General features: G+C 37.4%; 1 protein-coding gene across 1 annotated transcript in view; it reads right to left on the minus strand.

The window, feature by feature from the left end:
- Nucleotides 1–18411, minus strand: part of LOC127214356 (protein hinderin) — a gene marked incomplete at its 5' end in the record, with an annotated part of 113394 nt that overhangs the window by 33195 nt on the left and 61788 nt on the right. The window contains one exon of the mRNA XM_051174757.1: nucleotides 12959–13066. Coding sequence (XP_051030714.1) covers nucleotides 12959–13066 — 108 coding nt within the window. The remainder of the gene's footprint in view (nucleotides 1–12958; nucleotides 13067–18411) is intronic.

The following is an 18411-nucleotide window of genomic DNA, read 5'->3' on the forward strand; positions in this document are numbered from 1 at the left end:
CATGTACCACCAATGCCTGGCTCTTACACCCTCCTTTTAAAGAAAAACATCTAGAACAAATATTTTAGTTATATAAGTAAAATAGCACACATATTTATAGATTCCCTCATAGGAAAACTGACCTGCACATATTTTAATCATTTGGGACACAATATGTAGGAACAGTCCTTTGGCCCCTACCAAATGATTATCAACTAAAAGAAGTTGTTAATACAACTAAAAGTTGTAGAAGTGACAACTTCAAACAGCTGCCATCTTCAGTTGTTTATCTCCTGAGGAAGTGTTCCAGTGTTCAAGATACAAGATGCCAAGAGGCCACCTTTGCTCCATATTGACAAGAGCTTGCACCTTTCAGATTTCAGCAAGTCACAGAGTTATTGTTTAAAAACAAATAACCCTTAATAAGTCCTAGAATGAGATTATCAAAGTGAACAGGCTCAAATAAAATGGAAGATATAGGATCCCCGTCCTATCAATAATGCTCTTGGCTTGGAAAAAAATTACTTTTGAAAAGTATTTGTATAAATACTTAGAGCATAAACTCAATGATATTCCATCCATTCATGAGCAGCAGATAAGCTGTAAAGGTTTAGACAATTTTATTACTATTGCTTGCATTTAACTAGTTGTAGCAATAGTATTTTTAGGAAATATCTCTAACTTCTATCAACCACAGTATGTATCACTTGCACAAATGTAAGTACCCTCAAAGAGCTATGCAGCTGAAAGACCCATCATGTTGCAAAATTCCATATAAGGAAACATTTCACTAGTTAACTAAGATACTATATACTTTGATGTATTAAGATGATGAATCTGACTAAAAAGTATCTAGATCCAAGAACATGAAGCTATGATACACGAAAATACAAATTTTAAGCATATGCAATATCCGATATTGGGGTGGGTGGGGCAGGAGGCTTTCTTTTCCTATTTGAAGGTCTTTGATCTAGAAAGTAACAATAAATCATGTATGGACAACAGCTCACAAGGGCCTTCAGTGGTCTTTGTTTTCAATCTACTAGCTATCCTTTGAAAGCCAGTGTTTGGGGCAAGGGTGAAGGAAGGCATCTCCATCTGAAGTGCAAGAAGGAAGTTCTGCTTCAGAAGGGCATAGGGCCAGTATGACATGCATGGGTACCAGATTGTGCTGGCCTTCTCCCTACTTCTTACCATGAAAATGTGCAGTACATTGATCATGAATTTATATTTTAAAGTTGTTGGTTACACATACTTTTTAAATATTGTTACCAGTAACCAACAAATAATCAACATCACAAATAGGACTGCATAGTACCTGCTCCTCTTTATGGAACCATCACCCGTATGGTGTATAGAGAGGTTGCCAACAGCCACCTTGGAAAATCAGTTTGAAAGCAATTCCTAAACAGTACAAACAGGAGCAAGTGTGCAGGAAAATCTCGCCAGGGGACCATGTATTCTTTAAAAATGCCATTCACAACTTTTTCAGTTCTCAGTGAGAATTAATTTATTGAGAATTTTTAATGATATTAAAAGGACATATTTTAAAGAAGTTTTAGTTGCTTAAAGTGATGGTTAATCAGTTCAGGGCAGCACAATAACCATCACAACCTAAGGTTACATTATTTCCACACACTCAAAAGAAACATTACATCCATGTGCATTATTTCCACATTTTCCTTCCCCAAATAGATCCTGGCTGATTTAGAACTTTTATCTAGGAATTGCTTCCTCAGGACAATTTGTTTAAGTGGAACCACAGTAACCATGCTTTAGGTCTGTACATCAGTATCCTGGTTCTTTCTACTGTCAAGTATCCCATGGTGGGATTAGATATTTTATTTACCATTTATCAGCCAAACACTTGCAGCACCTACACCTTTCAGTTACTACGAGACAACAGAACTATGAGCATGCACAAGAAGTTTCATATGGATATGCTAGCAAGTAGGGTAGCTGGACCATTCGGGCATGTTTAGCTAATGATTATACAGTTATTAAAAAGGTAGAAGACTTTTGAACATTTTAATGTAGGCCTAGGGAAAAGTACTGAAGAGAAAAAAAGCCTTTCATAACTGAAAACAATTTGAGGGATGAGAAATAGGTCCCTGGAGCCCTTGCCTCCAGCATCTGATAACCATCATTCAATTCACAAATTCTACGACATCAGCTTTTATATCACACACATGAATGGGGATAACCATGAATACAGACAGACATTAAAGGAACAGGAGGTTGTACCTACAAATAACTACACACATCTTTAGTTAATTTATTTGTTTGTTTGTTTTTTGTTTGTTTGCTTGTTTCTTTGAGACAGGGTTTCTCTGTAGCTTTTGGAGCCTGTACTGGAACTCACTCTGTAGATCAGACTGGCTTTGAACTTACAGAGATACACCTGCCTCTGCCACCCAAGTGCTGTGATTAAAGGCTTGTACCTCTAATACTAAGCACTGTTAATTGATTTTTGATAAAAGTGATAAAGTATATTGGAGAAAAAAAACAATCTTATCAAGAAATGGTTCTGTGCAAATGGCATCACATGCAAAGGAATAAAATCAGATCCCTATCATTTACTAGCTCAGTCCCAAATGGACTGAAACCTAAACTTAAGATTGCAATAATGAATGTGCTAGGAGAAACATGGATAAGCTCTGAGGTCAATGTTGCTCATGCTAATTTTTTGACACATCACAAGAATACATGAAATAAATTTTTTTTAAAACTAAAATCCTGTTACAGCAAAGGAAACAAACATTAGAGTGAAGAGTGAAAAAACTATTTGTAAACTATATATCTGAAAAGTATTAATATACAGAATTATAAGGACCTAAAAATCAACAGCAAAAATGAAGAATACCCAAGTGGCCTGATATTAAAAATGGGAATTATACATAGACATTTTCTGACGACATTACAAATGGCCAATAGGTGTAAGAATAAAAAAAAGTAAAGAACGAAAAGAAGGAAGGAAAAAAGGAGAGGGAAGGAAAGAAAGACAGGGAAGTGGATCAAATCTCTGTCAACTTGTAACTTCTGACAAACACCCCCTTCACCCTTAAGATTCTCACATGTAGGTTTTCCTAAGATTGAGTTAACATCCACCCATTTCTCTCTCTCATGTCTTTGAAAATGTTTAGATCCATGTCTTAGTCATCTATTGGAGAGCCTCGCCTGAGACTCTTCCCTGCCTAACAGTCTGACTGCTAAGAATGGAGAGACTCCTAGTGAATGTCCCTTACTTCCTCCCCACCTCCCTGCCTCCCAGACAGGGAGATCAGGTGCACTGAGTTATCTTTAAAGCTGCAGGTAACTAATAAAAAAGCAAACCCCAGCATCTGACTACACCAGGTACTTCAAAATCAAAGTAGTCACCTCTTCTCAAATCTGTTTTCTCTTAAGTCTTTCTCTCCGTATCATTCAGGTTCCAAACCTGGGACCTGATATTTAAAACCTCTTAAATCTAACCTAATCTACTAGTTTATTCTTCATTTGAAGTTTCCCTTAATCTTCAAGTTGCAGTGAAACATTCCTGCTGCTGCTCCTCACACAAGTATCAATTTCTTACTTTCTTTAAGTTTCTCCACCTCCTGTCCACTGGCAGAAGAAGGGGAGGAGGTCCCTATTCCTGGACTTCCAAAGACCTATCTTACCTTTCAAGACTCAGTTCAAATTGTATTTATAAGCAGATACCTTTTATCTCCTATGCTTCTTACATAGCCCTTACATTCTGAATAAATGGTAAACATACATTTGCCTCCTCTTTTTTGAAAAACCATATCTTATTACAAAATTTAATTACAACTAATGATTTAAAAAGTTCTTGTACGTTTAAGAAATTAGTTTGTTAAACAAATTTTATTATAAAAATTCTGCAAATAAATAAAAATATCACCTACCCAAAGTAATGAGGCACAGATTGTATACAACTCAATGAACTTATATACAGTAGGAATCATATTCAGAACAAAAGCTATGTAGCACCACATTAAGTTTTACACTTTCAGCTCTGAATATATTTTATGCACTTATCTACCACCATAACAAAAAGCAACCAATAACAGAATTAGATATAGAAAAAACACTTAACTTTTATTGTTGTTTGTGTCTATATCAGCACTCAGTCCTTCCTCTCCTTGGAATTCCTTAAGGTAATATAGCTTCCCTACACTTCTGCCACACTCAGCAAAACTGACATTTATTTATTTAGCTCCCGGGAAGCCAACCTAGAATTAGTATGCCAGGCCTGGTCTACTACTGAGCTACATTTCCAGCCCTACTTAATTTTTTTAATAGTAGTATTTCATAAAGTGTTTGGTTGAATAAGCGGGCAATAAAGTTTGGGTAATAAAGTGTTTAGCGTTATATGAAAGTAAAAACTGGTGAGAAATTTAGGAATCTGCTTAATTAGAAAATGGCTACTTTATAAAAGTCATCGTTGTTCAATAAATGAATAAGCATCTAAGGAATTAAATAATAAAGGGCCTGTAAACAGAGATTCTGGTGAATTAAGTCAGTTCCATCTTTCTGTGGTAATTACTTTCCAAGGGCTTGGCTCAGCTGTACCCTATGATTTGATCTTATTTGTCATTAAGGCTTTGCATATTATTTATTTTCATTCTATAGCATTTATGAAGGAAGGGAAGCCATGGAAGCTCCCTTGCCTGTGATTCTTCCCACAGATAATAAAAAATAAATTGCAATTAGATTTTGGTAATTGTATATAATTAACTCAAAATGAGCTGTTAATTATAAAAAATATGTTTTTTAACTTTCTCATTATCTCATTTATTTTACTTCCAAATTCTTAATGCCTCACTTGAGTCAGTTTGATATTTTAAATACACAGAGTACTTTTAATAGTCAGATAATTTAAATTTCCGAATAAACAAAATTAGTTTACAATTAAATTTTATCCAGGGAGTTCCCCTATTGAAAGGTCATTCTCATAATGGTTTGTGATTACATCTTCTAAAAGCAGCAGGCATTCTAGTTCTAATAATACAAGCTGCTCAAGACAGTACAGTAATCTCGACTCGACTGACCCAGCTCTCCCTTTTTTCTGGATAAATGAAGACAATACCAGTTGAGTCAGGGAGGGTTTACTGTCTTTCCTTTTAAAACTTTGTTTTATATTTAAAAATTTAAGAGCTACTGAGTGAGAATTCTTGGCTTTCCAACAACGATCACATTGTCAAAGCAGTTACTAAAGCTGCTTCTAATTTTTATATATCTTAAAAGTCTATGTTTCATCATCGTAGACCCACTAGGTAGTAATTTCTGCAAGCAGTGTATGATCTTACCTTACTATCCTCACAACTTAAAGTTTAGAGCATACACACCACAATGCTGGAGACCATGTTTAAAGCATGGTCATCTCTTCACTGGAGCACTAGTCATCCCAGCATTCACTATACACACCTGACCGCAAGTCATGAACTTCAGAAATCGAAACTGGGGATCTGAACAGCCACAAACTTTCAGGAGGGAGTTAGCATGGCTGTATAAGCTGTTTGTATGGCTATGACTACAGTATCTGACAGAAACTCCTTAAAGAGCAAAGGCTTAGTTCTGCTCAGTCTCAGTCCAGCTCATGGATGCTGGAATGTCCTCAGGAGCTCATTCATATCACAGCAGATACTAGGAACCAGAGGCTGGAAATAAACTTCAGAGAACCCCTGCTTTTGACATGCTGGGCCCAGTTCCTAGAGCCTACCAAAAACAGTGCTGGGAGAACCAGGGTTCAAAGCACAAGTCTCTGGGGGTATGTTTCAGATTCAAACTGAATTTCTTAAGTATAATTTACAATAATAAATCATTCACAGTATCTTGTAAAAATAACCTCTGGGCTGCCAACTTTATTTTGGAGAAGTCTATTCTTGTAAAACATACTGAGTACTGAATCTGCACATTGCTTATGGTAGCATGGCATTTTTACTATATTAATTCTACTGATTTGTGAGCATGAGGGATCTTTCTTTTTCTGATATCTTCTTCAATTTCTTTCTTTGATGTCTTAAAGTTTTAAGTCATTTAAGTCTCACTTGCTTAGTCAGAGATACCCCAAAGGTATTTTCTATACATTTGAGGTTATTTTGAAAGGTGTTGTCTCCCTGATTTCTTTCTCAGTCCATTTGACATTTGTATATAGGAAGGCTACTAATTTTTGTGTGTTAATTTTGTATCCAGCTACTTTGCTGAATGTGCTTATCATCCGTGGTAGTTTCCTGGAGGAACTTATAGGGTCATGTATATATACTATCATATTTGCAAATAAAGGTATTTTAACTTCTTCCCTTTCTGTTTGAATAACCAATATCTGATCTGATTTAAGGTCCACACTATAAGATGGAACCAATATCAGATATTGTTAGGGTAGCTAAGACCCAAGACTTACAGGTCAGAGACCTACATGAAGTATAAATACTATTGTTTTGTTAAAAGAATGTAGCAATAAAATGATTATTAATGACATTCTGCTATTCCCATAGATGTGTGCCTTGCTCAGCCACCTCAGTGAAGTTTCCTCCTGCAGCAGACGGAAACAAGTACACAGCCAGACAATTTGCAGAGAGTGAGAGACCTTTAAATACTCAACTCTATATAAGGGAGGCTTCCATCAAATCCTTCCCCTCGGGGCTCAAGGAACTCTGGGGAAGGGGAGGCAGAAAGAGTATAAGAGCCCAAAGGGATTGAGGATATCAAGGAATCCTCAGAGCTGGCACACATATGAGCTCAGAGACTGCTAGCATGCACAGGGCCTGCATGGATCTGCACTGCACCAGGGCCCTAGAGCTAAAAGTAGAAGTAGACACACCACTCATTTCTAATCCAGAAGCTATCTCTAATGGATAGCCACTTGCATATGAAAAAGTACTTTTCTCCAAGGGAGTTTCACTGGGAAAGCAAACCACTCTTAAGGGCAGGCCCTATGCCCAACAGTAGATGACCAATACAAACAGCATCTTTAAAGGTTTGTTGTCTCATAGTATTAAGTGAGGGTTTTTTTTTTTTTTTAACCTTACAGGTTCTTTTGGCTTCTTATGGCTTCCAGTTTGAGCTTTTATAGGATTCCTGAGTGTGCCAATGTGTGTGTCTCTGCATTTGTATTTTTTGTGCTTTTACTTTGGCTGGCTGTTTTTCTTGTTTGGTTGTTTTGTCATATTCTGATTTGTTTTTTAATTTATCTTACTTTATTTTATTGTTATTCCTTAGATGCCTGTTTTCTAACAGGATACAGAGAAGGCATGGATCTGAATGGGAGAGGAGGTGGGGAAAACTGGGAGAGCACAGGGAGGGGAAATGGTAATCACAATACACTGTACAAAAACAAAATCTATTTTCAGTAAAAGAAAAACAAATTACCAGAACACAAGAACATATCATCATGCTTGCCTTATTACTGTGTGAAATATTAAAGAACATGGAATAACTTGAATGTTTGGTGACAGAAACTTACAAGTTAAACTGCCAGTATATACCATGGACTGTTATGTACTTACAATAAATAATCAATTACCATTTGTAGTAGTTTTCTACTCATTATTCAAGAACTTACTACAAATTAACTGGATTAAATTAAATGAACTTATTATTTTACAGTTCTGTGACTCAGAAGTCTGACAGAGTTTCACTTGGGTAATGTTCAGGTGTCAGCGGGGCTGTTTCCTTGTTCACTGAAGGTGCTATTCCCTTGCCAGCTGTCAGATGAGGTCTCTTCTTACTCTTCTACTGGAATTCCTTGGCCTGTGTTCTCCTTTCTCCATCTTTAAAGCCAGCAGTGGCAGGCTGAGTCACTTTCATATTTATAATCTCTATCCTCCTTTTTCCCATGCGTCTGAACCAGCATATAAAGATTCCCCACACTTCATTTCCCAGTAATTACTCTGAGCCCATTAGGAGAACTCAAAGTAAGTTCCCCATGTCAGGGGTCAGTCCTTCAATCACACCTGCAAAGCCTCTTTGCCATGTAAAGCAATAGATTCAGAGGTTCCAGGGATCTTGAGCAGAACACCTTTGGGAGAAATTTATTCTGTTTACATGTTTGCTTGTTTAGAGAGAGTGTGCATGCCACAGTGAGTGTGTGGTAGGTAGAGGATGCTTTCAGGAATTGGTTCTGCCCTCCACCATGCCCTCAGTCTTGGAAGCAAATATCTTTACGCACAGAGCCAGTTACCAACCCCTTACTACAGCTGTTTATCTAAAAACTTGATAAGCATTAAATACTATATGGTTCGGGAAGGCCTGATGTGTTCAGATTGATCTGAAGTGTATATAAGTTCTGGTCTATAATCATGAAGAAAGGATTAGGTTTGTCAAGGTATCAATAACTGATCCAACCAAAACAGGATAGGTAGTGACATAAGGAACAAAGGGAGACTAATATTTTCTAGATATGCCTCAGTTTATTTTTTTAAAAGAGAGTATCTTACTATTTGTAAGATAAAGTTATTAATTTTAAATGTTAATGAAGGTTAAAATATTTAATGATTTGAATTTAATAGATTTTGAAACATGATACATTATTAATATATAAAGCACACTGATTTATCAGATATAGAAATTATATATTACACCTAGATGATGAGATTACAGGTTTTTTAATGTTCTTGTTTTGACTTGCTAGCATTTGTTTCTTATGCCACATATAAGTAAAGACAAACATATATGTATATACAAACATATATAAAAATAATAATAGGAAAATATTTTAAACGAAAAAGTAACAAGAAGGCTGTGTATGGTGGCATGGTGGCACACACCTCTAATCTCACCACTTTGGAGGCATAGGCCTCCATGTGTTTCATGCAAGCCTGGTCCACACAGTGAGTCTGAGATCAGCCAAGTCTATATAGTGCCTCCTGTGCCTCCCTCCAAAAAAAGGAACTAAAGCATAGCAACTAAAAACAGTAATGCCCCTACCAAAAAAAAAAAAAAAATCAGAGAACAAAAATTCTATAAAGAAGAAATACAAAGTGCTAATGGATATAGACAAATGTTCATCTTATCTGGATATGGGAAATTGCTAATTATGTATGTTTATTAAATTTCCAAGTGTTGCTTAATTATTCAAATCAATATTAGAAAGCCAATTTACTGGCCTGATTGCAAACACAACTCTGTTCTTTTCTGAAGCCTCTCTGAAAAAACAGTAAAAGAATGAGAAGGACAGAAGCCTGTCAAGCTGTAGAAATATGACAATAAGTAAATGATGCCACAAAGTTTAGAAGTCTGAAAAGCATATATAGTTAAAATGAATTATCCAAAATAAATCAAAAACTGCTATGAATCTGAAGGAAAAGGGCCAGAGTATTCCTGAAAGTCTTAGTGCAGGCAGGAACACACTGAAAACAAATCACAAACAAAGAATGCCCATCTCCCAGTAGCTTTCTGGAAGTGGCCAAAGTATAAAAAAAAAAAAAAAAAAAAAAAAACCAAAACCAAGCTGCCCTTGTCTCTCTGTCTCCATCTAGTGGTGAAGACTGGAGGTTTACTTCCAGAAATGTGGAAAAAGTGACTGCTGGCTGGCGAGATGCTCAGTGAGTACAACACTTGATCTTTATTTAGCATCCATGTACCAGGAATATTGAGCCTGGTTAGGAATAGAGGATAGGAAAGAGAGAGAGAGAGAGACAGAGACAGAGAGAACATAAAAGAGGGAGCCAATATTGGTTTGAAGATAAAATTGAACACAAAGAAAGGTCGAGAGAACTATAAGACTGCTCCCAACTAACAAGTTGAGCTTACATGGAAAGGCTATCATAAATGCCCTTCCCGGAGAGTGAGATCAACAACTAACTTCTCCATGGAGCCCTCAACTAATGCCTGTTGAAAACAGGATCAAACACCCATACATAAACACTGATTCGAACTAGAACCCAGATGCAGATGGAGAGGACAAGACCATGCTGCAGAAACACATAGAGACAGCTTACCTGAACAAGGAGGAGCTAATGGCCACTAGACTGATAGCTGGGAAGCCAGCATGGGACTGACTCAGGCCCCCCTGATTATGGGTCTCAGCCAGAAGGACTGAGCAGTCAAAGAGACTTCAGACACTGGAGCCAGGATGTATCCCTGGTTCACAAAAGGACTTTGTGAACACATCCCCCATGGAGGGATAACTGCCTTAATCTAGAGACAGGAGAGAAGCCCTAGTCCCTACTTCACAGGACCTGTCAGATCTACATGACCCCAACTGGATGGCATTCCCCTACATATGGAATTGGGGTGGGGGGATGGGAGGGGAGGGTGTTTAGAGTGCATGTGAGAGGGCAGAGAGGGTAAAAAGGGAAGGAAAGAGGGAGGGAGGGCTGGGGGGGAGGGAGCAAGGGAGGGAGGGAGGGAGAGGGAACTGGGATCGACATGTAAAATAATATATTAAACTAAAAAAAAAAATGCTTTGACTCCAAAATTTAAGTTGAAGGACAAGTTACTGGGGAAAGGATTTCTATTTTTGTTTCCACAGAAATGAAAAGATGTGGATTCCTTCCAGACTAATGTGGTTTGATCACGCCAGACCGCCTGAAACAGAGTACAAGCTGATCCTACATTCAAAACAGCTGGACAAAACAATCCTACAGACTACAGCCAGGATATCGGAATCTTCTTCGAATCCCCCAAGACAGCGCCCCTTACCAGCAGGAAGTAGTTTGGAAAGAACGACACCCAAATTCCCAAATATTGTGTACAAATGTTTGTTTTCATTTAATTGGACTGTTATATAAAATTAAATAAAATTAAAAAAAAACGCAAAAAGCATAAACAAATAAAAGGCAATCCTCAGATAGGTGTCAGATGGTTGTAATTCCAGCACTGGGGAAGTGGAGGTGGGTGAGGCTCCCTGGCCAGCCTATTTGTTAAGTTCCAGGCCAGAGAGATGCTATCTCAAAAATCAAGGGAAATGGGAGATGGGTATGGAAGAAATTAAGGGGGAAATGGAGGGTGAACATGTTAAAATGCATTGCATGACATTCTCAGGGTTAACAACAATATTATATTGACAAGGTAGATGATGCCTGAGAAATGATGTGCCCAACACTGTCCTCTGGCCTCTGCATGCAGTCACAGACATGTCCATGTGCACATGAATGCATAAGAATGACCCTAGACTTGGGGGGGGGTCTGAAATACAGTTGAGGCTAAAAGGTCAAATAGTTCAAAGGGGTATTAGGTGAAAGCTCACATCGCAAGCCTCTTCCTCCTTCATAGAACTCCTCACATTGCCAGCTGGTATAATTTATATCTTAAATGTTCTGAGAGATTTCTAGTTGCTTGGTGGTAGCTTTAGGTGATGATCTGTAGAGCACAACACTGGGGGTACACTCTTGAATGGGATATTGTAACACTGCTCTAAACTCTCTGCTTCCTGGCTACCATGAGGTAAACAACTTCATTCTTCCAAGTGTTTCCTACCATGATATTCTGCCTCACCACAGAACCAAAAACAATAGGTCAACTCACCACAGACTGAAATCTCTGAAACAAAACAAAACAAAACAAAAAATGACAGTTTCATCTGTGAGAGTTTTTTTTTTCAATGCATTTTATCATAGTAATAAAAATCTGACTAACAGCAGCCTAGCTCATAAATGCTCCCATACAATTTTCCCAGCAAGTCATACAATTTATCCTTAGGAAAAGTGACTACCCAAGAAAAAAGACCTATGGGCAGAAACAGGGAGGAGTCCCCACTGGCTTCTACCTAATCTACAGGGAACCCGGGATTTGACAAGCTTTGTTGACACATACAGAAAGCTTTTAATAGCTGTTTACTGCTTTTGCTTAAAAATAATAGTTGCTTACTAGAAATTTGTAGACAAAACAAACTTGAACTTATTGAAAACAGAATAATGTATCAGGAACAGAAGCAGCTTCAAAACCACTATAAATACCTTCAGAGTTATGAGAAATATGACACATATAAAACAAGAATGGGCAAATATTTTTTAAAGGCACATTTGGAGAATAGTGGTTCTCTGACATTAAAAATTACAGCAATAATAAAATCCAACAGAAGCACTGATAGATAAAATTCAGAAAGTTTCTTAGGAACTAGAGAGAAAGATAAAGGTGAATAGTAAAAATAGGAGAGGAGGAAGAAAGAAGAAATGGAAGTTAATTCTAAAAAAATTCGGCATCTGAATTTTAACTCAAGTACCAGGAAGAGACCACACAAAAATAGACCTGATAGACTGCAAAAAGTACATTTCTTTGGACTGAAGAAAGTTCCCAGCTGTAGGAGTACATTGTTTACGCAGTACAAAATAGATGTGTAAAAGGCTAACTAATGTACAATAGCACTAGTGTTTAGGATAATTCACAGAAAGACAAGGTCCAAATAGTTTTCATAGAAAATGAATCACAAAAGATCAGTAATCAAATTGCATCAATTTTAAAATGGCTGTAAATGTAGAACAGATAAATATGAAACATTGAGGCATACAGTAGCTACACAATAAATAATTGCTGACTAAACCAACACAGTTTTACAAAGTATTAAATGATACCAGAAAAGAGCAAGTAAATTAAATTCTGTATAAGCATAATCTTTATTACTCAATACAGAACACAACAATTATGAATAAAAAATAAGTGGCTTAAAGATTGCTTCTGAAGGTAGGATTGTAAATAATTTTTTATTCTTTTCAATTTTTTTCAAAATTGTCTAATGAGAATGCATTTATGTAGTTTTAAGTGATCCAAAATAGTAATAAGAACCAGGCATGACCTGTGTGTCTTGGTGGAAGAGGTAGGAAGACCAGAAGTCCAAGGATGACCTTGGTCATATATCAAATCCGTTCAAGGCCTGCCTGAGCCAGTTGAGACCTTGCCTCCAAGAATACCACCATTATCAACAGAGAAAAAAAGAAAAAAGAAAAAAAGCTAATAATGAACATAAAGCTATAAGCAATATCAAACACATTGTAAGTATGCATATCCTTAGTATTTTTCCTTCCCCCACCTTCATGTTTACCTTAGTCCAGAGTCACTACCACTCACATCGAGATCGAGTTCTTGGGGTTTATTAAATTTTTTATCAGTAACCAGTTCTCGAGACTTAAATATAGCTTGAGTCCTTAACCTGTAAAAATAAATTTAAGAATTTTTAATCCCCAAAGCACCGACAGGCTCAATACACACACACACACACACACACACACACACACACACACACACACACACAGAGTCTCACACAGTCTCTCTCTCTCACACATACACACACACCCTAAACACAAATTAAGTAAGCCCATCAGTTTATAGGACTTTAGATTTTCTTTAGAGCATGTGGGAAGATTGAGCTGTTAGAATGTAATTTCAAAACTCAGAATTGTAAATGTTTTTGGAGTACTTTATGTTTCAATTCTAAAAGGTAAAAGCTTCCATCTATTCACCGCTCAGTGTTTTGCTCATTGTGTTAGTTACTGTTATAGTTGCTGTGAAAAAGCATTAGACAAAAAAAGCCTGAGAAAGTAAAGGTTTGTTTTGGCTCACAATTTGATGGTATAGTCAATCACAATGGGAAGGACCTGAAAGTAAGAGCTTGAGGCAGCTGGCCACATTGCATTTCTCATCAGGAAGCAGAAGGAGATGAATGCCAGACCAGCTAGCCTTCCCCTTCTTATGTAATCTAGGACCTGAGCTCAGAGAACCAGGTACCCACACATAGAGTTAGGTCTTCTTACCTCAATCCACCTAACCAGGATAATCCTTCACAGTCATGCCTCGAGGCTTGTTTTATGTGATTCTAGATCCTGCCAACTCAACAATCAATATTAGCTGTCACAATTCTCATTGCTGTTACAAAAATACCTGAGTAAGAAAATTAATGGAGGAAGGATTTATTGGACTCATGGTTTCTGAAGTTTTATCTTATGGTAGGTTGGCTCTATTTTTGTGAGCCTGGGGTGAGGCAGAAGAGCATAGCAGAGGAAAGCTGTTCACTTCATGTTAGCCTGGAATCAGAGAGGGCCAGGAAATACCCAGCAAAGGGCCACATTGGTGAGCTATCCCTCCAAGCAGGCCTGCCTTGTAGATTTTTACCAAGTCATAATAATGCCACAAATTATGAATTATCAATTATTTGATTAGACCAGTGCCTTCATGAGCCAATCATTTCCCTTAAACTCCATCTCTGAACATTGCACTTGTGACCGAGCCTTCAACATATGGGCCTTTTGAGGAAACACTTTAAATAGAAGCCATTTAAGTTACCCAGGTCTAAAGAAAGACTCTTGTAATTCTCAAGTATTATTGACTCTGTAAAACATAAATTTAGGAGGTATCCAACTTCTTATGTTGACATTTCAAAGAGCTGGGAAAACAGTGACAATGTATTTTCTTTAGACCACGACAAAAATAGAACTAGGTGTCCTGGTTAATTTCTTTTGTCAATTTGACATAAGCTACAGTCATTTGGGAAAAGGGAACCTCCATTGAGAATGTCCCTGACCAGACTGGCGTGTGGTTACTTTCTTGATTAATGATTGACATGAAGGGTTCAGCATTCTATGGCTAGTTCCCCTCAACCTGGTGATCCTTGGTGCTACAAGAGGGCAGGGAAGATCAAGGCAGATAATGAGCAAGCAGGGTTCCTCCATGGGTTCTGCTTTGGTTCCTGCCTAGCTTAGTTCTTGCCCTGACTTCTATGAGTAATGTACTATTACCTGGAAATGTAAGATAAAATAAACCCTTTCATCCCAACTTGCTTTTTTTTGTTCATGGTATTTTATCACAACAATAGAAAACCTAAGACATGGTATCTACTGAGATTAAGACCATACTCATATGTACTGAGAAGGGAAGGCTGTTGAAAATATCAGTACAAAAACCTTCTGTCTAGAGTTTAGGGATCAATCACTGACAACAAATATGTGATACTTAACACCCATTCTTTCAGTTTTTCAGAAAATGTCTTCTGGTAATATGTACAAGCATATTCTTTAACTATGAAATAAAAGCCAGTAGGTGGTGATGCACACCCTTAATACCAGCATGTGGGAGGCAGAATCAGGTGGATCTCTGAAAGTTTGAGGTCAGCCTGGTCTACAAAGCAAGTTCCAGGACAGTCGGAGCTGTTACATAGAGAAAGCCTGTCTCCAAAAAATAAACAAACAAACAAACAAAAACAAACAAACAACCAGACAAGAAAACAAAGAAACAAAGAGAAGCTATTAACTAAAACTATAAAGTGTTCGTACAAGAAACATGAACATAGTATTCATCACCATCAAAAGACATTCTTTTAGTTGTAACTACACATGGTGATGTACAAAGAGATGGAATTTACAGTATTATTATTTTGTAGTGACATGCAAGTTGTTAGTAAATGCAGGTGTAAAATGTTAAAATCAAGCAATTATGATAAAAGAGTAGAAAAACAGTAATAACAGCAGTCAGAATAGCTTCTGCAGCAACAGTAGAAATGATAATGTTGATGATAATAGTATCAGCCACTTATGGAACGTTTCTTACATACATTATTGTACTGATCCACACAGAGGCCCTGGAAGTAATTACTTTACTATATGTATTTACAGAGGAAAGTGGGGCAGGCCTGGGCATAATACTTACCCAAGGCGATATGTTTTTCTGTTTCTTTGTCTTGTTTTTATTTTTGTTTTTTGGAGTTTTTGAGTCAGGGTTTCTTTGTGTAGCTTTGTAGACCAGGCTGGCTTCAAACTCAGAGATCCATCCTGAGTGCTGGGATTAAAGGTGTGTGCCACCACCACCAGGCCAAGGTGGAATGTTTGTAAGTGGTGAAGGTGGTTCACTTTTCATAGCTACATATACAGTATGTATATTATAGATGCCAGAGACAAAGACAAATATTACAAACAGCTTTGACTTTACTCATTACAAATGCACTACTTTACTCTTACTCCCAAGGGAATTCATGGTTGTTCTTGGCACTGCAATCAACTGTATTCTTTATAAATCTTTGGGCAAGACTTTCTGAAAGCACTGACTATGTAATCTCAAGGTGGCAGAATCAATTACAAATCAGAATTTAGGTAAGTGTTAGTGTCTTCCCAAATTCATTTGGGGAAAGTCTCATCCCCAAACTCTGAACAACTTTACTTTAATTCTATGCTACTCATTTGGTATTTGATTACCTTTCCAATACATTTCCTGAATATTCTAAGCATCATAAATAATGCCACATGCATAGTAAGAATTAACTTATTACTGTAATTGAAGTGAGTTACTTGTCCACTTAAATTACAAATTCAGTAAAAATATACATTAGTTTATATTATGCATGAATTAGTGTATGAGACTGTACAACACTAAAAGAGAACAGGTCTTATTCAACTAGGTATTCCTCCCACATAATTTGGGCAGAAATACTTTTCTGAAACAGTGAAAATTGAGCTGAATTATAGACGACTATACAATACAAAATATACTATAGTGCTCTTTTGTATATATCCCCTAACTTAAAGAGCTAGTGAGAAAGAATCCAAACCTAAAATTAACGAAGGTGTAGATAATTTGAAAAGGAAAGCAAAACATTTAAACCAAAGGAGAAGGTATGACTTCAGAAAGAACTATGAGTAGTATATGGAAAAGAGCTACAACAAGACAAATTTTAAGAAAAAAAAATTCTTAGGAAAAATGGGCAAATGGGTACAGAGATGTTGACAAATTATAGAAAGCTTTCCAAACTAGGATGATAGGTACTATCTAATCTAGAAAAAAAAAATATAACCCGTTTTAGAATTCAGAAGTGGAAAATAAAAGCACTGTATTAGGAGAGTTCATTTACCACAGACATTTTTGGTTCGTGACACTACTGGGCAGACTTTCAGATATCTCTTAAGTGATAGAACTTCATGAATCTAAAAAGTAGGCCAGAGAGTAGACTGATTTTCAGCCTAGAAATGTGAACTGAGATACTGATTAAACAGACAAATCATGACCCTGATTTCTGCTCTGTTCCAGCTAACCATGGGTGATCAGAGGATTTCCATAGTAGAAAAGCAGGAGGAGAGACCCTCCTCTAGTTAAAAACATCTCCAGCCAGGTGTAGTGAAAGCTGTCACCTCAGCACTTGGGAGCAGGCAGCAGAAAACATCTAGCTTGGACCACAGAGGCAGAATCTGTCTCAAAAGCCTCCATCCCATTATCTTAACTGACTCTTTATCTGGGCACCTCACTTGAAGCTTCCAATGTCTTGACCTGGGAGAATTTTATTTTATAGTAAGAGCTACAAACAACAAATGAAATGACAGAACTGTGATGGCTAAGACTCATGGAACCCAAAGGCCTTTAATGGATGCCTAAGACACCAAAAGCCTGAAGATAGACAGTACTGTGATTGGGTGTTGTTTCATGGCTTGTATGTATTTACTTTGCAAGTCCTGATCAACAGGATTGAAAATACCCTAGTGTTAAACACTAATGATTTTCTAAGAGTACAGATAGCAACTACCTAGGGTAATACTCATCCCTGAAAGAGAATCGATTAAATAAATCATTTGATAATTTGAGGACTGTAATTCTCAATACAGGAAATAAATGCAGTCAGCTTAAAAAGAAAATTAGGATAGAGAGAATGAATCCATGAGGGAGCTCATGTAGAGTTTTCCAGAAGACAGAAACTTTTAGAGTTTAAGAAATGGAAGGCGAGAAGCCCTCTTTAGAGTTTTTGGTCAGGACTGTCTAAAAGACTCTAGAAACATACAGCCATTGCTGTTTCCCTTGAGTGTCCCCCAAAGGCAAGTTCCTATTACTCAAGAAACCATGCACATCAGAAATATGGTTCAGAGGCTCTAGAGCTGGGGTTGACCTGAAAGCCTCTTCCCTAAGGGCATTGATGGTGCCAGAAAGTGTCAGTAAGCTTCCAAAGGAGGGAGGCAACCAACAGTCCTACCCAGCTGTGATGCCTGTGAGTCTCCCTGCTGACTTCAAAGCAAACAAAGACAAGACAGGTTGGCCATTAGTAGACAGGTGCAGAGGAAGGATGTGCATTTCAAGGATTCTGTTTTTGTCTGCACACTTAAAATACTAGAATACTGCTGACCTAGAAACCTCAAAAGCATGGAGGAAAAAAAGCCTCCCCCATTTAGTCAAAGAAGTAGAAGGCTTTTAAACAGTAAAACTACTTCATTGTTCTATTCTAGCTAACCACAGCAGCACATGATGGCATCACTTGCCCTGTTCCCACCAGCAAAGGTGGAGTGGAAGCCAGACTTTTATTTTCTATGGGCTCTCATGAGGCAGCCAAGCCCTCTGTCATAGCAGTATTAGAGAAGGTATCCTACAGAGAAAGATTTAAGCAACACCCAGTGACTTAGGCTACAAACTAAATGCCCAGGACAAAGATGAAAACCATTCATCATATCAACAACAATAATAATAAAGATGGCAAAAATATCTAACGAGAATGAATATTAGAGCAGGCATTACAAAAATGCTTCAAAGAAC

Source organism: Phodopus roborovskii, unplaced genomic scaffold (assembly GCF_943737965.1).
Source record: "Phodopus roborovskii unplaced genomic scaffold, PHOROB, whole genome shotgun sequence".
Classification (NCBI taxonomy): Eukaryota; Metazoa; Chordata; class Mammalia; order Rodentia; family Cricetidae; genus Phodopus; species Phodopus roborovskii.